Here is a 27,870-nt window from a genome sequence, read left to right as displayed (position 1 = left end):
ATGTTCCTTGCTCCACCTGCTGAGGTGATCTCGCCGGACCGAGAACTGTCGAACCTGCGGGTGTCCGAGAATCACTGGACCGCAGAGATCAATACCGGCGAGCGGGGAGAGAGTGCGGCCACGGAGCAAGAAGCACTGAGTGCAGGGAGCCCCGAACCTAGAGGGTCATCTCATGGGTTGCAGCGGAAACAGCGAAGGTGTCGCACAACGTTCAGCAGTGCACAGCTCCGAGAACTCGAACGTGCCTTTCAGCGCAGCCATTACCCCGACGTCTTCACGAGGTTGTATTATTCGTGCTGCAATTTCATGTAGATTAAGATAACTATATGTATGTAAGAGATGTGGTGCTGACGTCACCTACATCTTAAATTGCCAAAGTACTACTGGTGTACTGCATCGTCCAAAGTAGTATATATATATATATATATATATATATGTTATTTCATGTATTCTTCTGAACGATTTTTTTTTAAATTATATACATATATATACACATACATACAGTCACATGAAAAAGTAAGTACACCCCATGTAAAGTTTTGACTTTTTCAACATATTTCAACATACAGCTATTTGATCTTCATTTCAACAATATTGATAGATAAAGGTGATATAATATAACAAATATCATGAAACATTTACATTTTGTAGTCCATTGTATAATTTAAATAAACATAAATGCAAATTTCGCATGTGGAAAAAGTAAGTACACCCTTGGCTCTAATAGGTGGTATTGCCCCCTTTGGCAGAAACAACCTCAAGTAGGCGTTTCTTATAACTGTCTACCGGTCTCTGACATGGACTGGGAGAAATTTTTGCCCACTCCTCCATGCAGAATTCTTTCAGCTGTGCGATGTTTGAGGGGTTTCTTGCATGCACAGCTCGTTTCAAATCCCCCCACAACATCTCGATGGGATTTAGATCCGGGCTTTGACTTGGCCATTACAGAACCCTCCATTTATTTCTTTTCAGCCATTCCTTGGTGGATTTACTGGTATGTTTAGGGTCATTGTCATGTTGCAAGGTCCACCTTCGGTTGAGCTTCAACATTTCCAACAGATGGCCTCACATTATACTCAAGCACCCTCTGGTACAATGAAGAATTCATAGTGGATTCTATGATGGTGAGCTGCCCAGGCCCTGATGCAGCAAAGCTGCCCCAAACCATAATATTTCCACCACCATGCTTTACAGTTGGTATCAGGTTCTTGTGGTCAAATGCTGTCTTTGGTTTTCGCCAAACATGTCTTCTGGTACTGTGGCCAAATAGCTCGACCTTTGACTCAGCTGCCCAGAGCACATTGTTCCAGAAGTGCTGGTCTTTGCCTCGGTGTTCATTGGCAAACTTTAGTCTTGCCCTGATGTTCTTTCCAGACAGCAAAGGTTTCCTCCTGGCACACCTCCCATGTAGATCAAATTTGTGCAGCCTCTTTATAATGGTAGACTCGTGCACTTTGACATCAACAGTGGCAAGAGCTACCTGTAGGTCCCGTGATGACATTCTGGGGTTCTTCGAGACTTCCTTCAACATCTTGCAGTCTGCTCTCAGGCTGAACTTGCTGGGGCGGCCTGGTCTGAACAAGTTGGCAGTTGTTTGGAATCTTCTCCACTTGTAGATGATCTTCCGGACAGTAGAATGATTGATTTCAAATTGTTTGGAGATCTTTTTAAATCCCTTCCAAGACTCGTAGGCATCTATAACCTTCTTTCTGAAGGCCTCAGAGAGCTCTTTTGATCTAGGCATGGTGATGCCGCACACTTCAATAACAAAGAGCAAACCAAACTAAATGTCTGATGTTTAAATGACACAGGTTCCTCCAAGATCCTCTCTAACGATGTTCTAATCATTTGCACCTGAGCTGGTGCACCTGATTCTCATTTTAGGTATTTGAAGTAGTGATAAATGTAGTGGTGTACTTACTTTTTCCACACGCGAAATTTGCATTTATGTTTGTTTAAATTACACAATGGACTAGAAAATGTAAATGTTTCATGATATTTGTTGTATTATATCACCTTTATCGATCAATATTGTTAAAATGAAGATCAAATAGCTGTATGTTGAAATATGTTCAAAAAGTCAAAACTTTACATGGGGTGTACTTACTTTTTCACGTGACTGTACACATATATAGTCTTTTGTTATATATATATATATATATATTGTTACGGACACGACTTTGATGTTATGGTGGGCCGAGCGGAATGGCCGCCGTGTTCGCACAAGTTACCCGATTACACTCGAACGTTGGCCGAATCGCGCTACGCTAGATCAATGAAGGAAAGGACACAACGGCTGGGTTAAATGACACGACACCAGGGGTACAGTTCTCAAGACCTCCGGAGGAGGTTATAATATGGGTTTGCAGAATGGTTAGATTACACGGACAAGAGGTACAGCACAGAAAGGTGGGCACTTAGACACGGTCTTATCCTATTCCCGACAGACCACAGACAAACGGGACAAGACTGACTCACACAGGGATTGATGGCAGGGGAGGGCAGGCAGTCGATGGCTCAAGGTGCACCTTGGCTCAGGGGCAGAATCGACCCGGTCCGGTCCAAAGAGGCGGGAGGTATCCAGCGCTTGGAGGTGGCGACTTCTCTCTCCAAGCTGGGGGCGCATCTTACGTCACCTCCGGTAAGTGGCTGCGTATATCCAGCGGGGAGTGACACGCCCTCGGCTCGTTAGCTCCGCCCCAGATGGAATCGGTCCGCCGCTTCTTATTGGGTGCGGGGGGGTTACCGGGCTCTGCCCTTGACGAGGAGCTGACAGTCAGCCCCTGTGTGGTAACCCCGTCGGAGCACATGGGCAATGGCGGCTAACCAAGCCGGAGTGAGGACGCACACTCCCCGCGCCGCCGCCGCGCCGCCCCCGCTGTTGTTGTAGTTGTTGTTGTTGTTGTAGTTCCATGAGGAAGAGATGCGGGGAGGTATTGGGAGGTCCTAAACTCACTACTGGTGCCATACAATCACATTCTGGTGCAACGAAGAGTCAGAATTAATGGAAACGAGTCCTTAACTGACATAGACTAAGAATAACTAGCAAGATGTCCTATAGTTGTCTACGTGAGATGCGGTGAACCTGGGCACGACATTTAATGGGGGAAAAAGGGGAAGGTCGGGGCTACAGAGTGTTGTTTACAGACAATGGGACTAGGGAATGGGGGATTGGGGATAGTTGGGGAGTATTGGGGAAATAGGGGAATATTTACAAGCGGATATGGATGGAGGCCAAATCCCATATCCGCAACATTGCACCCTTCTCTACCTCGGGGCGTCCCGACCCGATAAATTTTTACTTGCTTTAGTGTGGCACTCAGATGTAGTTCCCTCTACTATTAACTCAACCCTGAGTGCGACAGTTTTACAGATGTTCACAAATGAGTAAATATGTCCCCCTGCGACGTTGCACCCTTCTCCTCACAGAAACACACCCACAGGATAACCGAATCGCGGAAAGAATTCTCAAACTAAACATACAGCCGGTAGAGAGCATTATTTACACAAGACTACACTGATATTTACACTACGATCCAGGACCTGTTTTTGGAGGAACACATGCAGATGTTATGCATAGAGAGAGCACGCATGCCAGCATCAATACACCAACCCACGAGTGCTCTGTGGCCTTACGGCCTTTAATAATGTGGAGAGCACCCCTTCCAAGCACCAAAAGCACCACCCCATCACACAGTCAGCACCATCCGGTGCACCAATAAAGTGTTTATAGTCACCGGTGGTGTCGCAGCCGGCCGATGTTCTGCCGCTGGTCTTGCCTTCCTGAAGTGCACTTGGCCTTCTGGCTTCTTTCAAAAATAAAGAAAGGCGCCAACCGCGTCCATTTCTTTATTGTGGCCGTCAGGGGGCCAACTATTAGTGGTTCACCTGTATGGCATAGGTGCCACGTTGACCCATAGGTCCATCAACGGGTGGTGCTTGCCCGCAAAAGAACTGCGGTCCATGGTGGGCGGCCACAAACATTGCGGTCCATATGGTGTATCGATCCCGGCAGCAAGCAGCGAAAGTGCAGGCCCACAACTGCAGAGCCAGCACCTCTCTCTCCTCTCTCTCTGCCCCAAAGCCAGATCCTCGGAGGTGGGAGACAAAAGAAGAAGACAAGTGAGTAAGGTGGTAAGGGCGCAAAAGTGCACGCAACATTAGGTAATGCACACTAGGGGCACATGGGAACCAGGTGAGACAGGTACGTTCCTACCGTATGCCCCCCCCCCCTCACCAGGTAACCTACATTGCCCCTCCCTTACCCCTTACTGTGTCCACAAAACACAACACTACCCATAAACATCTACTTTACAAATCAACAAACGTCCCTACTGTCTTCCCCGTTCCTCCCATAAACCAAATTCGTCTCCTCTCCCTCCTAACCAATCAAATTTGCCATTTCCAACTCTCATCACAATTTGCCGTCTCCAACTCAACATCAAAATTTGCCATCACCAATTCATCATCAGTCCCTCCTAAGGAGGGAGAGATGGAATCACCCCAATGTCTCATCCACGTCGTGATGCGTCTCACAAATCCTCACAGCAATTCTCATTTCCTGCAACACAGAACAAAGAAAACACAGGTGTGGAGTCATCATCATCACCTCAGGTAAGTGGCTGCGTATGGTGCGACAGGTTCATCAATCCTAACTATTTCCTAAATGACTTTAACAACTTTACATTACCCGGGGTCTTTCTCCTGCCAAACCATTGGCCCTCTTACACTATGGGTTCTAAAAACCAAATTGACCAAACTGTGGTGCTTTTCAATTTGGGGTCTCACTCCCCCGATTCATCTCCCGGTGCCCTCGCACAATTTCTGGGCCGCGACGTGTAGCTCTCCCAGCAGGTCTACCCACCTGCACACCTCCACCACTGCAGTTGCCTCCGAGCTTACCTGCTCCTTACCCTAACCTAACTACCTGGGGAAGGCCCTCTGGCGCTCTCCCCACTCGGTGCCCTCTCTGGCACTGGGCTACCCGGGTCCGTCCTCCGGATCCTCGGGCCCCACTGACACTAACGGCTCCCAGAGCCCACCTGCGGCCTCACCTGGCCGACATCCTCACAGTGGTGGAGTGCCCAACCAACTACACACACTAACAGGCTACACACCTAGCCATTTCCACAACTTCGCTTCTCCTCCATCACCTGCGAATCCCTCATCCGGTTAATGAGCACATCATCACGATCCGAACACAGACTTTGGACCAATTCTTTTACTTCCTCCTTTATCTCTTTCTTATCCTCTCTCCGTCGCTTCTTAATTTCGCTCACCCCTTCTTCCACTTCTTCTAATTTCTGCTTCACCTCCTTCATCTCCTCGTAATCTCCTCGTAATTCCCAAAATTCGGGTTATTCGGTACAAAAAAAATATATATATATATATATATATGTATATATATATATATGTATATGTATGTATGTATGTATGTATGTATGTATGTATGTATGTATGTATGTATGTATGTATGTATGTATGTATGTATGTATGTATGTATGTATGTATGTATGTAAGTAAGTAAGTAATTAGGTGTTGGCCTAATGGTTAGGGACCTAGGCTTGACATCCTAAGGTCTGGAGTTTGAATCCCGTTCAGCTGCTGAATTAGTAACCAGGTGGGATTGACTCAGCCGGTTCATCTTTCTGGTGTCCTCGAAATGAGTACCTGAGTATAGTGTTGATGTATGATTGGAATGATGCTGTTTGGAATGAAAATGGAGATATTGAGTTGAAATATGAATGAGGAAATGAGGTGAGGGTTTCTACTTTCTAACCGTGGCATTCGCGATATGCAGATTCGCCATTGACTAGTGATACAAACATTCAGACGGGGTACGTTTTTGCCCAAGTCCTTAACGAACCTGCTGTCAATGCCTGATGATTGATTGAAGGTGGCACATGAATGTGAATTTATTTGTTCGTTTCCCATTCGCCGTTTTTTACCCAAGTCATTCCCGGACCGTCTGTCCATGTCTGACATTCGACTGAAGGTGGCACAGGTATGTGGAATTTATTGGTTCATCGTTTAGCATTCGCCGATTTTGCCCAAGTCATTCATGAACCAGCTGTCCATGTTCGACGTTCGACTGAAGGAGGCACGGGTATGTGGAATTTATTCGTTCAACGTTTCCTATTCGCTGTTTTTGCCCAAGTCATTCACGAATCGGCTGTCAATGCTTGACGTTCGATTGAAGGTGGCACAGATATGTGGAATTTAGTGGTTCATCGTTTCCCATTCGCCGATTTTGCCCAAGTCATTCACAAATCGGCTGTCCATGTCTGGCATTCGATTGAAGGTGGCACAGGAATGTGGAATTCAGTAGTTCATCGTTTCCCATTCGCCGATTTTGCCCAAGTCATTCACGAACCGGCTGTCCATGTCTGGCGTTCGACTGAAGGTGGCACAGGAATGTGCACAAGTATGTGGAATTTATTGGTTCCATGGTTTCGCATTCACCGTTTCCGCATTGTTTGATTGCTTTTGGCTTCCCAGCTGTGCATAGCACGGGTACCTCGCTAGTTTAGGGATAATTCTGATAATCAACCAGTGTAGTTTTCAGTAAATTTCAGCAGGGAGTGGTAGCAGTCTCATCTTAGGGTCGTACTGTGAATGAATTGCTCACCATTCATCTTTTTACAAACAAAACCAAATGAAAATACTCCTTCCTTTTTCCTGTGCGTTGGTCAATGCCAGTCTGACGGAATCAAGACAATATCATTGACCAATTTGCAGTTGTTACTAAAATACTAAACCTACAACTAAAATAAGGAGCCATGAGACACATTCATCAATCAAAGATGACCGCCAGACTTTTTGACCAATCGGATTCATAGACGGAAATCTACTCAATTTGTTGACTTGGAGCAATCTTGCAGTAAGGGTCTCCAAGAAAGAGGGATGACAAAATTTAGTGGAAAGAAAAAGAATAATAATCCCAGCAGAAAAATAGGTTTCCGGCACAGCTTTGAAAGGCAAACAAAATGATAATAGCGATAATAAAATTTGTGTTAGCAATATCTGCCAACTTCCATTTCCTTGGATGGGGTCGATCTTTAATTTCAATACAATTTCGTTTCCAAACGATGGCGTCTCTGTTGATGTGGAAAGGTGGCCATTTACCTATTAGGCATTTTCCACCAACCTGCTAAAGTATTTCCAACACATGTAGAATGAAGAACTAGTCTTACTTGTGAAAGATAGTATTGAAGGAGCTGCGCTCCAACGCGAGTCGAAAGAATTGACGCGACCAAAGACGGAATTCGTCCGAGTTGCTTTATTGAAACAAAACAGCTCAGGTATTCTCACAAGCCCGTTTATCGGGCAGCAATATATATACACATTTATGCCGGGGCGTTTGCCCGGGAAAACCGAGACCGGGCATGCCCGGGTGTCAAGGGCGAGTCCTGGAAAGGCGAGTCTGGACATGCCCGGGCGTCCTGGACGCGGCCTGGCAAGTCGAGGCTGGGCGTGCCCGAGCGCTCTGGGTGAGCCCTGGAAAGGCGAGAGCGGGCATGCCCGGACGCTCTGGGCGAGCCCTGGAAAGGCGAGTCTGGACATGCCCGGGCGTCCTGGACGCGGCCTGGCAAGTCGAGGCTGGGCGTGCCCGGGCGCTCTGGGCGAGCCCTGGAAAGGCGAGAGCGGGCATGCCCGGGAAAGACGAGACCGGGCGTGCCCGGGAACAGCGAGTCCGGGCATGCCCAGGAGAGGTGCGTCTGGGCCCGTCCGGACGAGCCCGGGGTGGCGATCGCGCCCTGGCCGCGTCCTGGCAGGTGCAAGGCGATTGTGTACATTCAGCGGGAACCGCTACACACGCCCCTCCAGAATCGACCTGCACCGGCAGGGTCAATTTAAGAGGGGTCCGGATGACCCGGCCAAAGCGACCCCTGGAGGGTCGTGGGGGGGGGGGGTCCGATCTGGTGGTGGGTGGTCGAGCGGGGGGAACTGTGGACGGGGGGCAGCCTCACCGCGGAGGAAGGGCCAACCGCGGTGGTCGGTCGATGTCCACGTGCGCCGGTTTGAGGCGGTCCACAGAGATCCGGTCCGGCCGACGTCGACGACGAAGGACTTGTCGCCCCGTCGCAGGACCCGGAAGGGCCCGTCGTACGGCGGCCGGAGTGGCCACCGGTGCGCGTCATGATGCACAAAGACGTACTCCGCTGTGCAAAGCGCCGGCGGACGTAGGACTGGGGGCCACCGTGGCAGGACGTTGGCACGGGGGCAAATCGTCGGGCGGCCTCCTGGAGGTCCGAGCGCTGGTGTGCGGCGGACCAGGGACTGGTAGCGTTGGGCACGAACTCGCCCGGGACGCGGAGCGGCTGGCCGTAGACGAGCTCGGCGGCGGACGCCCGGAGGTCCTCCTTGGGGGCCGTGCGGAGGCCCAAAAGGACCCACGGCAGCCGGTCGGTCCAACCGTCGTCCTGAAGGCCGGCCATGAGTGCGGCCTTCATGGAGCGGTGAAACCGCTCGCACAACCCGTTGGCTTGGGGGTGGTAGGCCGTGGTGCGGTGCAGCGTGACCCCCAACGAGCGGGCGACCGCGCCCCAAAGTTCGGACGTGAACTGTGGGCCGCGGTCGGACGAGATGTCCGCCGGTGTGCCGAAGCGCGTGACCCAGGTGGCGATGAATGCCTGCGCCACGTCGGCGGTGGTGGTGGAGGTGAGGGGCACGGCCTCCGGCCACCTGGTGGTCCTGTCCACCATGGTGAGCAGGTGGGTGAACCCCCGCGGTGGGGGCAGGGGACCCACCAGGTCCACGTGGACGTGGTCGAAACGCTGTGCAGGCATGGTGAAAGGTGCTAGCGGGGCCTGGGTGTGGCGGTGGACCTTGGCCCGCTGGCAAGCCGTGCAGGTGTTGGCCCAGTCGCGGACGTTCCGTCGAAGGCCGTGCCAGACGAAACGCGCCGACACCAGCTTCTGAGAAGCTTTCCGGCCCGGGTGAGAAAGGCCGTGGATGGAGGCGAAGATGCGGCGCTGCCAGGAAACGGGCACGATGGGGCGAGGCTGGCCCTGGGAGACGTCGCAGAGCAGGACGGTGCCCGCGAAGGAGATGTCGGCCAGGCGGAGGCCCGTGTCCGCCGCCCGGAGGGCCTGCACCGAGGTGTCGGTGGTCTGGCCGGCCGCCATGAGCGCGAAGTCCACGCCGAGGTGGACCGCGTTCACGCTGGCCCGAGAAAGACAGTTGGCCACGGCGTTGTCTTTGCCGGCGACGTGCCGGATGTCCGTGGTGAATTCCGACACGGCGGAGAGGTGGCGCTGCTGGCGGGCCGACCACGGCTCCGTGACTTTGGCCATTGCGTAGACCAACGGCTTGTGGTCGACGAAAGCCGTGAACGGGCGGCCCTCCAGGAGGTGTCGGAAATGGCGAACGGCCAGGAATAGACCGAGCAGCTCGCGGTCGAACGTGCTGTATTTTAACTCGTTCGGCCGGAGTTGCCAGCTGAAAAAAGCGAGTGGCTGCCAAACCCCGTCCACCCATTGTTCATGGACGGCGCCCACCGCGTAGTTGGAGGCGTCCGTAGTGAGGGCGATGGGCGCGTTGAGCACCGGGTGAGCCAGCAGCGTTGCGTCGGCGAGGGCCCGTTTTGCGCTCGCGAAGGCCGCGTCCATGGCCACAGACCAAACGATGTCATGCTTGGCCGGCTTGCCCCGGAGGGCCTCGTAAAGGGGCCGCATGAGCTGAGTAGCGCGGGGCACGAATCGGTGATAAAAATTCACCATGCCGAGGATCTCTTGTAGGGCCTTGATGGAACGGGGACGCGGGAACGTGATGATGGCCTCGACCTTGGTCGGCAGCGGCACGGCCCCGGTCTTGGTGATGCGGTGGCCCAAAAAGTCAACGGTCGTCGTGCCGAAGTGGCATTTGGCCGGGTTGACAATTAAGCCATGCTCGCTGAGGCGACCGAACAGTGTTCGGAGGTGGAGTAGGTGCTCGACGCGGGACGTGCTGGCGACGAGGATGTCGTCCAGATAGACGAAAAGAAATGGCAGGTCGCGCAGCACGCCGTCCATTAAGCGCTGGAACACCTGGGCCGCGTTCTTGAGGCCAAACGGCATCCTCAAAAATTCGAACAGGCCAAACGGCGTGATGACGGCCGTCTTCGGGACGTCGGCCGTCCGGACAGGTACCTGGTGGTATCCCCGTATCAGGTCAATTTTGGAAAATATGACCCGTCCCGCCAAACGGGCGGAAAAGTCCTGGATGTGCGGGATCGGGTACCTGTCGGGGGTGGTAGCGTCGTTGAGGCGGCGGTAGTCGCCACACGGGCGCCATCCGCCCCCCGGCTTTGGCACAATGTGCAGTGGTGAGGCCCACGCGCTATTGGAGCGCCGCACGATGCCGAGGTGCTCCAACGCGTCGAACTCGGCCTTTGCCACGGCGAGCTTGGCCGGGTCGAGGCGGCGGGCCCTGGCGTAGACCGGCGGGCCCGTAGTGGGTATGTGGTGCTCGATCCCATGCCGCACTGCGACGGCTGAAAACGTCGGCTGCGTGAGGGCCGGGAATTCCGCGAGCAGGCGAGCGAACTCGTTCGCTGTCGGGAGGGCGCACGCTAGTTCGGTCGGCGCGGAGCTGCTCATCGTGCACGCCAGGGAGCTGAAGGTCTCAGCGTTGACAAGGCGACGTCGTTTGACGTCGACCAGCAGCCTGTGCATGCAGTGGAAGTCGGCGCCCAGCAAAGCCATGGGGACGCAGGCGGTCACAAAGGTCCACTGAAAGCGCTGGCTGCCGAAGCAGAGGGTGACGTCGCGCGGGCCGAAAGTGCGTATGGCCGAGCCATTAGCAGCGACCAAAGAGGGGCCGCAAACGGCGTCCCGCCTGTCCTGCTCGGAGGCGGGTATGACGCTCAGTTGGGCACCGGTGTCACAAAGGAAACGCCGCCCGGACGCTTTGTCCCGAATAAAAAGCAAGTTTCCCGAGTGGACGGCGCTCATGGCTGGGAATGAACGCCGGCCCGGCCATTTCCTGACTTGCCGAAAGTGCACGGGGGTCGGCACTTCTGAGCCTTGTGTCCGAACCTGGCGTGGTAATAACACCACGCCTGGTCAGGTGGAGGCCCCGGCCGTTGTGTCGGAAGCGGTCGGCGCGGCATGGCGGCCGCCAGTTGCACCGGCAGTTCGGCCTGCAACCGCGCAGGGCGCTCGGGCGTCGTGGGTGTCGCCTCGGACGGCGGCAGGCTCCAGGTAGCCGCGCCGATGTGTTGGCCCGCCGAGGAGATCTTATCGGCTTCCCTGGCGAGGGCGCGGGGATCGGTGATCGACGTGCCAGCCAGGGCGAGGCGTACCGGGTGAGGCAGCTGGCGAAGGAACAGCTCGCGGAACAGAAAATCCGGAGAGTGCTCACCGAGCAACGAGAGCATATAGTCCATGCGCTCGGACGGGCGCGTGTCACCGAGATCGGGCAGGTCGAGCAGGCGCCGTGCGTGTGCCGCCGGTGAGAGGGCGAAAGCGTCGAGGAGGAGCGTCTTCAGCGCGTCATACTTGTCAGCAGCCGGCGGGTGCTCGAGGAGGCTCAGGGCGCGGGCCGCGGTGGCGGAACCGAGCGCTGCCACGACATGGGGGAAGCGGGTGTCGTCCACGGTGATGCCTCGCAGGGCGAACTGGGAGTCCGCCTGGGCGAACCAAACAGCCGCATGAGCCTCCCAGAAGGTAGGCAGTTTAAGAGTCACTGCCGTGTCCATGTCGGTAGGTCACCAGTGAAGGAGCTGCGCTCCAACGTGAGTCGAAAGAATTGACGCGACCAAAGACGGAATTCGTCCGAGTTGCTTTATTGAAACAAAACAGCTCAGGTATTCTCACAAGCCCGTTTATCGGGCAGCAATATATATACACATTTATGCCGGGGCGTTTGCCCGGGAAAACCGAGACCGGGCATGCCCGGGTGTCAAGGGCGAGTCCTGGAAAGGCGAGTCTGGACATGCCCGGGCGGCCTGGCAAGTCAAGGCAAGTCGAGGCTGGGCGTGCCCGAGCGCTCTGGGCGAGCCCTGGAAAGGCGAGAGCGGGCATGCCCAGACGCTCTGGGCGAGCCCTGGAAAGGCGAGTCTGGACATGCCCGGGCGTCCTGGACGCCGCCTGGCAAGTCGAGGCTGGGCATGCCCGGGCGCTCTGGGCGAGCCCTGGAAAGGCGAGAGTGGGCATGCCTGGGAAAGACGAGACCGGGCGTGCCCGGGAACAGCGAGTCCGGGCATGCCCAGGAGAGGCGCGTCTGGGCCCGTCCGGACGAGCCCGGCGTGGCGATCACGCCCTGGCCGCGTCCTGGCAGGTGCAAGGCGATTGTGTACGTTCAGCGGGAACCGATACAGTATCGATCTGCGTCCGCGGATAGGTAGATCGATGGATGGAATCAACTGAACGTTGAACGAGGTAAGCTAGCCATCCCCGGAAGCAACGAGAAGCTGATGTTTCGGGTGTTAACTCTTTGTTACAATCATTTTGCTCCAGTTCCTGAACTTTTTTTTGCTTTTGTCATCTTATGTCCAGTTGAGGGAGAAGCAGTGTCTGGGGTTGAGAGCTGTTGGGTATAATTCAATTTTTACAGATTGTGTGTTATCTGTTCTGTATTTCCTTAAAATTTGCACTTGGTGTATGTCGACCAATGAGGTGTACGTAGACCTTTGGAATTATATATTGACTTGACTTTTTAACAGGATCTAAAGCTCCTAGTGGACTGCTAGATTAGACAGACATGGCCACTGAGCTTGAGGGAAGTGCCGTCACTTCCCAGTGCACTCTGGGTAGCAGTGAAGTCACAGCAATGGTGTCGCCTTTCTCACCGCACTCAGCGGGGCATATCTTCAGAAGGAATTTCCTCCTCTCTATGGAATTATATATTGACTTGACTTTTTAACAGGATCTAAAGCTCGTAGTGGACTGCTAGATTAGACAAACATGGCCACTGAGCTTGGGGGAAGTGCCGTCACTTCCCAGTGCACTCTGGGTAGCAGTGAAGTCACAGCAATGGTGTCGCCTTTCTCACCGCACTCAGCGGGGGAATCCTCAGAAGGAATTTCCTCCTCTCTATGGATGCCAACCTATGGGGATTGTCTGTGCTCTATCCTTTAAATGCTGAACCTCAAGCAAGGAAGCAGCACGTACTATTTTAAAAGTCTTTGGTATGACTGCTGGGGTTTGAACCGCCGACCTTCCAGACTAGGAACGGACGCACTAACCATTACACCCAAAGACTTTACGAGCCTATTTTAGTCCACTACAGGATGAATTATTGAATTAAAGCACAACCAACTAGTACCATTGCCCAGTATGCAAGGGTCAGGTCCAACATGTAGACCAATGAGTTGTTGGTACTGTTATGGATTCGTCACTTCCGTCTTTGTGGTTGTCATCCACTTGAAGCATTTTTAGTTTCATGTATTATTATTGTTACAGTTTGAGTGAAATGGAGATAACTGTCTTAAAAAGTAAAAATTAGTGTTTCAAAAGAAAAACGAAATGGATCGGGAGAAACCGGAAGAAGAAGAAGAAGAAGAAGAGGCTGAAGCGGTTCAAGTGAGATCGGGAAAGAAAGGCCGATCTGCTTCGAGGTGTCGAGCGGACGCTGGTGGACGTTGGTCACGAGCGAATATTGGTTTCCCCGTGAAAGGGATTCCTGTGACAGTGTCGATGTTACTGTGGCAGATAAACCTGCGTGACGGGTTTTGCTGTTGGTTCCGAAAGTGAATCATTGTTGGAGAGCAGGTACGCCTCCATTACGGGCCCGTCCGCCATTTCGCCTCGCACCAGCCATTTCACCACGCACCAGCCGTTAGCCTGGTTCTCGTGTGTGTCGTGGATTTCGATTGAGAATTCGCGGTTCTCCGCTTGGGAGCCGCTGATCGTTCATGTCAGCGTCATTGTCTGCTGAACTGAAGGTGTGAATTCCCAGTCGCCTTTTGGGGGAACTTTTGCCTGACCGACGTCGGTCCGACCTCACCCAGCGGCTCTTCTGCAGCGTCGACTGTCAGCCGTCCTGGGTTCAGGTCTGAGTACGACCTGTTTTCTTGTGATCGCCGTAGCGTGGATCGACTTTGGGCATGGTGTCGTGACAGTGACTTTGGGGGTGTTACAGTTCGCTCACATGGAGTACCGTGAGGTATTGAGTTAAGAAACTGGTGGTACCATCATAGGAATTATATGGTATTTGTTGTGCAATTGAAGTTATATTGTACTTGTGCAAGTTGTTATTATTGTGTGATATTAATACAATACTTGGTTTTGGTATCGATTGATTGGTGTGGTTTCACCATTGGTCATTGGCACACATAATAGCACATCTTTCTGCCGTGAATCCTTTCGGGGCTCAGAGGTACACCGTGACCGGGGTTTGGGGAGGAGCACGTAACAGTACCGTCATTCTTGAATATGGATTTTCCCAACTACAACAAGTGATATTTTTCATGCAGGATTAAGGCCTTCCTTTGCATGGTCCTTTCTTTCTGTTTTCTTCAATTTGGGATCATTATACTCAAATTAATTTCCAGTTTTGTCTTTACTTCTACTACAACTATGACTACTGGGCCACCAAAGAATGGAAAAAATGGTACGTGCTGCTTTCGTTGCTTGCCATTCAAAATAAGAAAAGGATAGATCATAGGTTGGCAACCATTGTGCAGGCTTGATGGGCTCAGTGTTCTCCACCTGCATTGAAGTTCTTTATAAAGGAACTCATATTTATGAGGAATGTAAAGGAAGGAGGAAGGGTGGGAGGAATGGCAGTTGCACATAAGGTGGGGATAATAGGTGCACTTTAAACAGGAACAGTAGTGACAGAGGTGACCCCTTGGATGATTGCCATGAAAGGACAAAATATGGAAGCACAAGTAGCAAATAAGAGAATAATTCGCTGGACTTAATTAAAATGGCTACTCTGAAAAATGATATGGAAACTTGATCGATTTCTTGTTCTTGATATTATCACAAGTGTACGGTAAGTTATTTGAGCTTACCTGGCCATCTTGCATTTAGGTAATGATAAATTGGTAAGCATGAGCTGTTTGTTGGAGTCGTTACACACACTCAAACATTCTAATGCTCCTGTTGTGTTGCAGGGAAGCACTTGCCATGCGTCTTGAGCTCACGGAGGCACGTGTACAGGTAAGCATGAGGTTATGTATCTGGACACTGGAAATTGGTTTGCCGATTATGGAGTAGCATACCCATCAAATCACAAACACCTCATGTCATTAGAAAGAGCCATGGACAAGACAAAAACTACATGAACAAATAATAATTACAAGTTCACCCTCTATGAGTACAACATAAAACCTTTTTCCTTTCTGCTTATAACTGCACGGCACTGTGCTGTCTGCTTATCCTCTGCATCTCCGACCACCTCGAGATCCATCTCCTGTGTCACATGCTCCAAAGACTGCCCATTGTAGTCCATATATAGTGATCTCTCTGACTCTCTGGAAAATCCTCTCTATCTTTTTGCTGATGACTCCAGTCTCTGCCGCTCCATCTCTCATCCCTCAGATCGCAAGGCAGCAGCTTCTTCGTTCTCTGCGGATTTGGATAAAATTACAAACTGGTCAAACACGTGGACCATGTCTATCAATACTGACAAATCTCACACTCTCACTATGTCTCCCGGGAAAGACTGTCTGGACAACCCTCCCATCCACTTTCTCAGCAATCCTCTTGTAGAAGATCTGTCACTCAAGATTTTGGGTCTCACTATCTGCCATGATCTTTCCTGGGAAAACCACATTTCCAAGCTGGCCTCCAAAGCCAGTCGCCGACTGGGCATCCTCCGTCGTGCTAAGTCCTTCCTTGGCACACCTGAGCTCCTCACCACATACAAGGCTTTCATCCGAAGCTCAATGGAATACTGTTCTCCTCTCTGGGCCGGGGCTCCTGCCTCACACCTAGCTCGGCTTCACGCTGTTGAGGCCAAAGCTTTCAGAATCATTGGAATCTCCTGCGATGAAGTTAACTCCGAGGGCCTTTCACTCACTCACCGCAGGCAGGTTGGTGGTCTTTCCGACTCCTCTCTGGCCTAACTCCCCCTGCTCTGTCTGGGCTCTGTCCCCCAAATATTCCTGCAGGATGCACAAGATCTGCCAGCAACCCTCTTCTGGTGTAACTGCCAAAATCAAGACTCTCTGCTCACCTTCATCCTTTCATTCCTCTTTTCTCCCACCTGTGGAACAAACTCCCTCACTCTCTGCAATCCCACTCCTCCCTCCAGGTCTTCAAAACAACTGTTCACCACCATCTCTTATCTTCCCCCATCTAAAACCATGATGTTTTCCACCCTCGTTAATATGCCCCAAATCCACCTCCTTCAAATTCTGTTTTCTTTCCTGAAAGTCCTAGTAGTGTCCACCCCAGCCTTCTCCCTTCCACAGATCTCCCGATGTCCCTGTTCTCGACTGTTGTTGTGCTTCCCTCTCTCCTTCTCCCCTCCACCCCCACCTGACCGCCCCCCCCCCTTGTCTCCTGCTCCCTTTATTATATGTTTTATGTGTTAACTCTTTCACGAGCCGAATGAATTCCTTCTGCTTTTCCTTCATAATATTCCTTAACTCCCTACTCAACCACACTGGTCTTTTTCTGCCCCTGTCTTCACACCTCCCTGGAACAGCACATTTTCCCCTTGAAGGTTGCCCATTTCTCCGATGCAGATTGCCCACGCATTAGCATTTCCCAACCTAGAGCACCTACCTCTCTTCTCCCATCCTCAAAGTTTGCCTTCCTAAAATCTAACAGCCTTACACGACGATCCTGAACTCCAAATCTCAACCGTATCGTTGCACACACTGCTGACGGTGATCTTTTGAGCTTGAAGTTCAGGCCTCTGCTGATTTTGGAGGATCCCCCTGGGAGCACCCCCTGATCCCCTCAGAGCCCCCCTAGCTGATATGAAATCAAAAAGTCTAAGACCGGGCGATCCTGCGGACCGTTGAGTCGAAGGGTTGTATCAGGTCTCAGAGCAATCGGTTGGTAAATAAGAGAAAAATAAGAGATGAGTAGAGATCCGAGGTTTGGGGGTATACCGGGAGCCCCCACGATTTGAAATCGAAAAATCGAAGCCCAAGCTATTGTGCGTGCTATTGTCTTGTATTCGTGTGTCAAGTTTCAGAACAATCAGGTGGGTGATAACTGATAAGGGAAGTTTAGCAAAAATAGCAAAAAAAAATTAATGGACGGATGGACAGACAGACATCCGGACATCACGACCCATTTTATAAGTGCATCTCTTCGAGAATCGAGATGAGAATCATAAGATGACTTAAGAATGTTTAACACTGCACTCCCCCTTGTGGACTGTTCTGCAAACCGACTTATAAAGCAATCCTGGACTGTGTGTAGACAATATTCCTTGGTTCTGCTCTTTCCTGTTCCTGTCAAATTAGATTCCCCCATAAATCAGTAGTCTTCCCTTTCCACATGTCTTTTTGAATTGTACAAATGTGTGACGATGCTTACACGTCTTTGATTCCATACGTTACGCGTTACTTGTTGTATGTGCCCGTGTAATGTTTCATGGGGCTAAAAGTGAAAATGGACCAAGTTGCATTGACTTTAACCTGAGTATAAAAGATCAGCAGGTTTGAGAGATTTGCAGTTGGACTTCCTGATGTAGAATCGTCTAGCAAGTATGAGCAGTTTGTAGATGGAGGGACTTTGGAGAATGTTCCATCACCTCGGATATATAAATGAGAACCAGAGTGGAGGAAAGGGGGGAAGAAGTGTTCCATCCAGTCAAGAGCGCTTTGTTGTGTCTATCGCTTGTGATGTACTTTGAACTCGACTCATGCTTGGAGTTCACTCGCTCTCCACTGTGGAATGATCCATGAGAAGGATTTCTGACAAAAGCTTTTAAATTATTGGCATCTTCCCAAATAATCTAAAGCACACTCGTTCTGCTTTGCCATCTCACGGAGGTTGGTGAACTCTCTGTTTTTGAAGTCTCTTTTCAGATCTTGCTCCCTCTGCTCTTTATCCGTCGCTCCCTCCACAGAACCCTCCAGGTGGCACACGTTTTTCCAGAAACTCGCACCTGGTTAAACCCCCAAAATCCAGGCTTACTGCCCAACTCCACTCTTTTGTTCATCTTTTCTCATGCTTGTGGAATTGCATTCCTGCTTTGGTTCATTCCCATTCCTCCCTCCAGGGCTTCCAGTTGCCAGTACATCATCACCTTGCGCATCCTCCATCCCCACCCATGATCTTATCTATCATCAATATCCCTCCCTTCCTTATCAACTTGCACGTTTCCTTCACTCCCCTCCCTCCCCCTCCCCCTCCCCCTCCCTCTCTCTCTCTCTCTCTCTCTCTCTCTCACCTCATCCTATTCGTTCATCCTCATGTTGCCGCACTGCTCTACCGTCAGTATGTTTCCCTCTACCTTCTGTCACCTTAGTCTCTCATACCCCAGGCTTTGTATACAAAAAATGTCCTTTTTTATTTAGCTTAATCAGCCTCAACATGTCTAACTCTTCCTTATGGAGAACTGGAAAAGCTAAATCCAGACATTTAAAGCTGTTTCCGAGTATCATCCTAGTCACTAAGTCACTAGTCACTAAGGATATTTTTAATACCAATATGCTGTGTAGATGAGGTGGATATCCAAAAATGTGTATTGTTTATGACACTAAATATAACAAGATAATTAGAAAGTTATAGTCTCATAAAATAATTTGATGCAATATTTGCAATAACACCCTTGAAGTACACCTTTGTTGCGCATCATCCACCTCTTATCTAGTGCCAGTGGGGGCTCAGAGGCACCATCTCTTTTACCCGTGACAATGAAGTCTTACATAACTTCTTAAAATCCACAGGTTTAAGAAAACCAAACATTTTATTTACTCAGTTATCGCCATCAGCCTGGTTACAGTCCACTGCGGGACGAAGGCCTCCCTCAAATCAAGTTGGGGGTATTGGAGTTGGTGAGAAAGTTTTGGCAGGAATTTGTTCAGGGTGTTGAAGCTAACTCGCCACCCTTCGCAAAAGATGCCGGGGGATTTTTAACATCCACCAATTAATGCTGGCAAATGGGACACCCAGCTTAATGTCCTGCTGAGGGACGACACACATTGATGAATTGCCCTCCATGTTCATGGTGACAACTTACAGCTGTGTCGAGATTCAAACCTAGGCACACTTACCTCTAAGTCTAAGCTATCCTACCTTCAAAAGTATTTCAGCTTCTAACATATGCAGTATATGTATATATCGGTTTTGGCCATTCATTGTTCATATACAGGTGTGGTTTCAAAATCGCCGGGCGAAGTGGCGCAAGCGAGAGAAGTCGGGCAGTACTCAGAACTCTGCGGCCCCTGCGTGTCCTGCTTTGCTAGGCCTGCTGCGGCCCACATGGCCCATGCCCACACCGAGCCTCACCTTTCCTGCAAACACCTTCTTCAGACAGCCGGGGCTGGCACGCAGGCAAGCTTGCTGGGCAGATTTCTGCCAGTTGCTTCTTTGTTTGATTTCCACAAAATGTTTGATTCTGCTCCATTGGTGATTTTCCACAGTTATGAAATATGAGCCATGAGAGACCATATTAAGCATATGGCATAGTAAAAAGAGGGGGAGGGGGGAAGGGGGGGGCGGGGTTATGGAACTTAGTTGAGAAAATTAAAATTGTCAAAGGAAGAATAATGGGAAGGTGAGTGGGTTTTGGCAGAAAGGATGGATGGATGGTGGACAAGTGTGGAAGAAATGAAAAGAGAAAACTGCAGGCCATCTTACTATAATTCACCAAATGTCCGTCTGTCTGTCCGTCTGTTCCCAGGTACCACAAAAACGGCTGAACCGATCGCAACAAAATTTTGGGTGGGTAATCCTGGGACCCCCTCGAGTAAAATAGGCCGTACTGTTTTTCCAATCTTCAAATTTTCCAAATTTTTCCAATTTTCCAGTTTTTCCAAACACGATGGAATAATATTTACCGATATGAACAGTGATGTGGCTTTTATTGAAATTCTACAAATACTGTTTAGATTTTGATGATTTGCGTGTGATATGATTTAACGGATGTTTATATAAATCGTTAAAATAAAAAAGCCTTCAATTTCTGATATTTTGCCTTTTCATTTGGGCCTCCCAATTGAAGCCCCGCCCATAGGGCGGGTACCGTTGCTACTTGTCATAATAAAACAAATAAAAGGGCAAGGTACAATGATAATTTTACTTTTTAAAATAAGTTTACATTATAATACCAGTCTTGGACAACACTATTTCTCATTTGAGAAACACTTTCTATATACAGTGCCTTCAGAATATAATCGTACCCTTTGATTTTTTTTTTCTTCAAATTTTGTTGTCACAGCCTGATTTTAAAATGGATTAAATTGAGATTTGGTGTCGTTGATCTCCACATAACACCCCATAATGTCAAAGTGGAATTTATTTTTTATTAATTTGGACAAAATTATTAAAAAATCAAAAGCTGAAATGTCTCGAGTCAATAAGTATTCAACCCCTTTGCTATGACACTCCAAATTGAGCTCAGGTGCATCCAATTTCCTTTGATCATCCTTGAGATGTCTCTGCAACTTGATTGGAGTCCACCTGTAGCCAATTCGATTGATTGGACACGATTTAGAGAGAAACACACCTTTCTACATAATGCCCCAGAGTTGACAGTGCATGTCAGAGCAGAAACTCGACCATGAATTCCAAGGAACTGGTGATAAAACTCCGAGATAGAATTGTGAGGAGGCATAGATCTGGTGAAAGGTATAAAATAATTGCTAGAGTGTTGAAAGTTCCCAAGAGCACAGTGAGCTCCATCATAAGGAAATGGAAAGAATATGGAACTACCCAGACTTTTCCTAGAGCTAGCTGTCCGACCAAACTGGGCAACCGGGCAAGAAGCACCTTGGTCAGAGAGGTGACCAAGAACCCAATGACCCCTGACAAAACTACAGAGTTCCTTGGCTGAGATGGGAGAACCTGCTGGAAGGACAACAGTCTCTGCAGCCCTTCACAAATCTCGGCTTTATGGGAGGATGGCCAGATGGATGCCACTCCTGAGAAAAAGGTACAACGGAGCACGCCTGGAGTTTACACACCAGCATGTGAAAGATTGAGAGCATGGGGCAAAATATTCTGTGGTGAGATGAAAATTGAACTCTTTGACCTGAATGCAAAGCGCTACATCTGGCGGAAACTGAGCACAGCTCATCACTCTTCCAACACCATCCCTACCGTAAGGCATAGTGGTAGCAGTTTCATGCTATGGGGATGCTTTTCAGCAGCAGGGACACAGACTTGTAAGGATTGAGGGGACAATGAATGGAGCCAAATACAGGCAAATCCTCTTCAGAGTGCAAAAGACCTCAGATTGTGGCGCAGATTTACGTTACAAAAGGACAATGACCCTAAACATACAACCAAAGCAATACTGGAATGGTTTCAGACCAAGAACGTGAAAGTCCTTGAGTGGCCCAGCCAAAGCTCAGACTTGATACCCATTGAAAATCTGTGGAAAGACTTGAAGATTTCTGTTCACCGACACTCCCCATCCAACTTCATAGAGCTTGAGAAAATTTGCAAGGAAGAATGGGAGAAACTCCCCAAATCCAGATGTGCAAAGCTGATACAGACATACCTAAGAAGACTCAAAGCTGTAATCGCTGCCAAAAACATTTCTATGAAGTATTGACTCAGGGGGTTGAATACTTATGTATCTATATATATAAAACACAGTTTGTGTGTGTGTGTGTGTAATGTTACCGATAGACTCCTAAACGGAGAGGCTCACATGCTTGATATTTGGCATAGACATGGCCATTGAGCCTGGGAAGAACATGGCAGACCTAAAAAAAATTATTTCATAATATTTTTTTACCATATTTTTACCTCAGCGCATTTCATCGAGGAATATTATGCACGGAATCTGAGGCGGTGGCAGGGCAGCGCGCTGATTCGCTCAGAGCGATCACGTGATGTTCCTTGCCGCCATAAACTCAGTTACGTGTTCGCACGTATTTCAGAGCGAAAAGCGATTGCGTTTTTTCACATTTCAGCGAGGAACATTGCCATTCACACCACATAGGTTTTTTTTTCTTTCATCTTTACGAGATCCATATTTTTTATTCATATTTACCTCAGCGTATTTCAGCGAGGAATATTATACACGGAATCTGAGCAGGTGGCAGAGCAGCGCGCTGATTCGCTCAGAGCGATCACGTGATGTTCCTTGCCGCCAGAAACTCACAGTTATGCGTTCGCACGTAATTCACACGTTCAAAACAAACGAGATCCGCGAAGCGAGTTGGTCGAGTCGTGCTAACCAAGATGGCGACACGGCGGCTTCACTTTTCATGGTGTATGAGCGTTCTATATATTTTCAATTCAGTGCGCCCGACTCGCTCACGTACTTGATTTGTGGCATAGACATGGCCATTGGGCCTTCACGGTGTAATTTGTGCGAGGCTTTTGTCCGAGCGAGCTTGAGTCGAGAGGGCGAATGTACGGGTCTCCCTTCCCCCGCCCGGCAACGCCGGTACTGGAGGGCGTCACAGGATCGGTGAGTCTCCAAAATCCGCTTCGTGCTGTTGCGAAGATGCAGGACGATGTTGCGATTGTTGTGCTGCTCTCCGACCATGAGAACTGCAACGTCATTGTTGACTGGCCCTCCCCCTTCCCCCTCCCCTCTATCCCTTTCCCCTCCCCCTCCCTTTTCCCCCTTCCCCCTCCCCCTCCCCCCTTCCCCCCTCCTCCCTCCTCCCTCCACCCCCCCTCCTCCCTCCCCCTCCCTCCTCTTCTCCCCCTCCCCCTCCCCCCCTTCCCCCATCCCCTCCCCCCCTTCCCCCTCCCCTCCAATGCCGGGTACTTCTGCTAGTATTAGATATTTTTGTATTTCATTTTTCATTATTTTGTAAAATTCTAAAAACAAAATTCCACTTCGACATTATGGGGTATTATGTGTATATCAGTGACCAAAAAAATCTCAATTCAATCCATTTTAAATTCAGGCTGTAACACAACAAAATGTGAAAAAGTCAAGGGGTGTGAATACTTTCCGAAGGCACTGTAAAGTAAAGGTTAAAAGACAAAACATTTTGACGAAGTTGAAGACATGCACTTTAGCCAAAAGGCCAATGTCGATGTTCATTCTAAGATAGGAAAAGTTTGTGAAAACAAAACTCATGCAGCATGGCCCAAAGGCCACAAAATGCATGGTCATAGAAGGATCTTTTCCTGAAACCTCAACACCTTTATCAGCAGTAAAAAAAAAAAAATAGTACAGCGGATAAGCTCTCATATTTTAACAAATTGTGCATTTTTTGAGAAAAGCATGAAATTTCTAGCATAGTTAGTATATACCATAAGGTTTATTTTCAGATGTGGAGGGAAGTCAGATTTGACCTCTGAGGACCATGAGAGGTCAAATCCAAAATGGCCGCCAGTCCACCGGGTCTAATGTTCAAACGCGCTTATAGGTGTCATTTCCAACTAAATTTGGGATGCCCATTCATTTGGTGATACTTTTGAGATCGCCAGAACTCAAGGACATGCATTTAGGTCACGGTCAAGGTCAAATTACGTTAAATATCTATGTTTATGATACTGCAGTTGGAACTGCTATTGGAAAAAGTTCATTTGAACTGTTAAAACTTAATTTTTTCAGGTACAGGGATAGGTACAGAATACCCAAAGACCAGAAATGATGAAAAAAAAAGTGTTTACACTGCAAGGAATGATGCAATAACCTCTGAAAAAATAACTGTAGTTAACCAAGTATGTCCACCAAAGCTTACATTAAATCAAGTGCAATGATGAAAATTGGTAATGATCTAAATCTAACAATCTCCAGAACAGAAGCACAGTGCAGTGCACTTGAGTGCAGCTTTGGCACACTTGCAGCATCCAGTGCACCCTTTCTTGCAGCCACAGTCGATCAATTCATGGCACGATTTTGATGCTTCAGGAAGAGTGGTCCAAAGGGGCTGCCACCCAGTTGTCTCCTTTGTCCAGCCCCAGTCAGGTGGGTCTGGCATCTCTGGATCCATGACCAATGCCTGGTTCCAACAGTTGGCCTGGTAGCAAGTGCGCTTGATGTGCTGCTCGAGTGTTGCCTGGGTTGGAGGAATGTTCTCTAGAGTTCTACACTTCTGTGTGAAGAGCTGTTTCCTGGCATCATTCACTTCCGTGCTCTCACTGGTTCTATCGTACATCAGCACCACAAATCGCTCTAGCAGTAACATTGAGCCTTCACTGACCTCACTTGGCATGCCTAGGAGTTCATTGAAAGCATCATTCACCTCTGGGCATCCCCAATTTAGTTGGAAATGACACCTATAATGTTTTTCTACACTATTTGGTTCCAAAATTAAGCGCGTTTGAACATTAGACTCGGTGGACTGGCGCCCATTTTGGATTTGACCTCTCACGGTCCTCAGAGGTCAAATCTGACTTCCCTCCACATCTGAAAATAAACCTTATGGTATGCACTAACTATGTTAAAAATTTCATGCTTTTCTCATAAAATGCACAATTTTTGTGTTTATCTGCTGCACTAAAACGGTCAATATGAAACTTGTGGGTGAAAAAGAAATGTGCCCGACTTAGTGACCCATCTGCCGACATTAGTTGACGATGGAAGATCCCGCATGTCCTTTGCGAAGTCGGCGAGCCGTCGCCGCACCATGGCAAAATTCCAAATTCCAGCCCTAACTACTGCTGGGAGAGGGATGGAAAACCATGGGATCTCCTCAGTGACAACATTGAAAAAAAAACTTTTTTTTTTCAATCTTTTTCAAAGATTTTTTTTTTTCAATTTTTTTCAATTTTTTTTTCAATTTTCAATTTCAATCAATTTCAAGATTTTCAATTTTCAATTTCAAAAATTTCAATTTTCAATCTTTTTCAAAATTTCAGACAATCTTTTTTTCTTTAGCTTACCAGGAAGATGCTTGTGGGAATATAATTGCTCAGCATTTATAAATTGTTCATTTTCTCACTCCCTTTGGTCTACGGTATTGTGCAGGTTTCTGCCCTTCATGGCCTCTACCCTCCCAGGAAAGGCTGAGGTTGGCACAAAGACCCCCCTGGTGCTGGATTCGCTCTCCGGCTCGCCGGCAGGTTCCCGGGCACCGGTACCTGGTACTTTGGCCGATCGGCGAGCGTCCAGCATCGCGGCGCTGCGGTTGCGTGCACGGGAACACGCCGCACTGCTGGCACGAGGAGTGTGCTGAATTCTTATACGTCATGAGAACGAGCCAATCAGACAGACTTGCAGATATACGTCATGGGAACGAGCCAATCAGACAGACTTGCAGTTACCACCACCTCGTTGTGACCTTAATTTGCCATTTCGCGATGGTCGAGCACAAGAACATTGCATTTGAAGAATGAAATACATATAACCGTGAAACATTCGGGCATCAACACAATTTAGCTTTAATCACAGCATTTGTATATATATATCGATAGCTGTCCGTGTTCTATCAAATACACTTCACAAATAACTAGATTTTGTATTCACTAAATCTTTCTTTTGAAATAATTACAATGTGTTGTTATCTTACTAACATAATGAGATGTCAAGAGGAAATGTTCTAATGTACAACTGTATATACCTTAAAAGCAATATGTCATTGTCTCAAAATAGAGTGTAATAAAATATTGTACTTGCATTACAAAACAGTGCTATTTCATAGCATCATTAATGTGCCATCTTGGGAATAAAATGTGTTTATATTGTACTGAGCAATAATTTTAATGAGGATATCCAAAAATTGTCATAAACCGTTTCCTGTATTCTTGGGATTATCTGTGTAATGTTTTCATCTCAACACTTAACCCATGATTCTGTGACCTCATGTTCAAATCTTTTATGCAATGGTTATTAGTCCGTCCCCTGCACAGGACACGGAGTTTTGTAATCACTTCTGTGTGTCTGTCTGTCCGGGCAGTAACCTTTTTTTTTTTTTTTTTTAAATCATTTGAGCTGTTTACACCACAGCTTTATTATAATAATAAGGAGAAGGCAAATTAATAATTATGACAATAGATCATAGGTCAGCGTCACCTAAAATGATCAATTTTCATCCTGACCTGAAATTTAAATTTGAGTTTTGACATGAAAATTTCAACAAAGCTTTATTATGAGAACATGGAGAAGGCAAAGTAATAATTTGGTGAAAAGGTCAAAGGTCAGCGTCGCATAAAAGCGTCAATTTTCACCCAATTGACCTGAAATGTAAAGAATTTGGATATTAGGTCACTGAATAGGTTCACCAATCAAAACCTACAAGCAGATTGTTTTTGTAGATCAGAAGGTCAAGGTTGCGTAAAATCACCAATTTTCATTATGATAATAAGGAGAAGGCAAATTAATAATTATGACAATAGGTTGCGTAAAATCACCATTTTCATTATGATAACAAGAAGGAAAATTAATAATTATGACAATAGGTTGCGTAAAATCACCATTTTCATTATGATAATAAGGAGGAAAATTAATAATTATGACAATAGGTTGCGTAAAATCACCATTTTCATTATGATAATAAGGAGAAGGCAAATTAATAATTATGACAATAGGTCATAGGTCAGCGTCACCTAAAATGATCAATTTTCATCCTGATCTGAAATTTAAATTTACCATTTGAGTTTTGACATGAAAATTTCAACAAAGCTTTATTATGAGAACATGGAGACGGCAAAGTAATAATTTGGTGAAAAGGTCAAAGGTCAGCGTCGCATAAAAGAGTCGATTTTCACCCAATTGACCTGAAATGTAAAGAATTTGCATATTGGGTCACTGAATAGGTTCACCAATCAAAACCTACAAGCCGATTGTTTTTGTTTTTTTTAGATCAGGTCAAAGGTCAAGGTTGTGTAAAATCACCAATTTTCACCCAATTGACCTGAAATGTAAAGAATTTGGATATTATGTCACTGAATTGGTTCACCAATCAAAACATACAAACAGATTGTTTTTTTAGATCAGAAGGTCAAGGTTGCATAAAATCACCAATTTTCATTATGATAATGAGGAGAAGGCAAATTAATAATTATGACAATAGGTTGCGTAAAATCACCATTTTCATCATGATAATAAGGAGAAGGCAAATTAATAATAATGACAATGGGTCATAGGTCAGCGTCACCTAAAATGATCAATTTTCATCCTGACCTGAAATTTAAATTTACCATTTGAGTTTTGACATCAAAATTTCAACAAAGCTTTATTATGAGAACATGGAGAAGGCAAAGTAATAATTTGGTGAAAAGGTCAAAGGTCAGCGTCGCATAAAAGCATCAATTTTCACCCAATTGACCTGAAATGTAAAGAATTTGCATATTGGGTCACTGAATTGGTTCACCAATCAAAACCTACAAGCCGATTGTTGTTGTTTTTTTTAGAACAGGTCAAGGTTGCGTAAAATCACCAATTTTCACCCAATTGACCTAAGATGTAAAGAATTTGGATATTATGTCACTGAATTGGTTCACCAATCAAAACCTACAAGCAGATTGTTTTTTTAGACCAGAAGGTCAAGGTTGCGTAAAATCACCAATTTTCATCCAATTGAACTGGAATTTTAAGAATTTGTATATTGGGTCACAGAATTGGTTCACCAATCAAAACCTACAAGCCGATTGTTTTATTAGATCAGGTCAGAGGTCAAGGTTGCGTAAAATCACCAATTTTCATCCAATTGACCTGAAATGTAAAGAATTTGCATATTGGGTCACTGAATTGGTTCACTAATCAAATGCTAGAAGCTGATTTATTTTTAGAACAAATGGTCAAAGGTCAAGGTTGCGTAAAATCAACAATTTTCACCCAATTGACCTGAAATGTAAAGAATTTGCATATTGGGTCACTGAATTGGTTCACCAATCAAAACCTACAAGCCGATTGTTGTTGTTTTTTTTAGAACAGGTCAAGGTTGCGTAAAAT

General features: G+C 47.8%; 1 protein-coding gene across 1 annotated transcript; it reads left to right on the top strand.

Annotated features, from left to right (window-relative positions):
- LOC137425756 (aristaless-related homeobox protein-like) lies at positions 1–25,718 on the top strand. The gene is made up of 4 exons (XM_068114487.2): positions 1–281; positions 15,044–15,089; positions 19,210–19,391; positions 24,946–25,718. Exons 1-4 carry the CDS (start codon positions 1–3, stop codon positions 25,151–25,153), a joined length of 717 nt encoding a protein of 238 aa, XP_067970588.2. The 3' UTR covers positions 25,154–25,718.
- Positions 25,719–27,870: the final 2,152 nt, after the last annotated feature.

The sequence above is a fragment of the Myxine glutinosa genome, chromosome 4, assembly GCF_964187855.1.
Source record: "Myxine glutinosa chromosome 4, kmMyxGlut1.1, whole genome shotgun sequence".
NCBI classification, from domain to species: Eukaryota; Metazoa; Chordata; class Myxini; order Myxiniformes; family Myxinidae; genus Myxine; species Myxine glutinosa.
Note: the sequence above shows the minus strand (reverse complement) of the source record. Positions and strands in the feature narration are given on the sequence as shown.

Excerpts from the sequence above, each read along its gene's own strand:
- LOC137425756 (XM_068114487.2), top strand. The coding sequence starts at position 1 with ATGTTCCTTGCTCCACCTGCTGAGGTGATCTCGCCGGACCGAGAACTG. Across the intron at positions 282-15,043 it reads TACCCCGACGTCTTCACGAG|GGAAGCACTTGCCATGCGTC; the intron begins GTTGTATTATTC and ends GTTGTGTTGCAG. Across the intron at positions 15,090-19,209 it reads TCACGGAGGCACGTGTACAG|GTGTGGTTTCAAAATCGCCG; the intron begins GTAAGCATGAGG and ends GTTCATATACAG.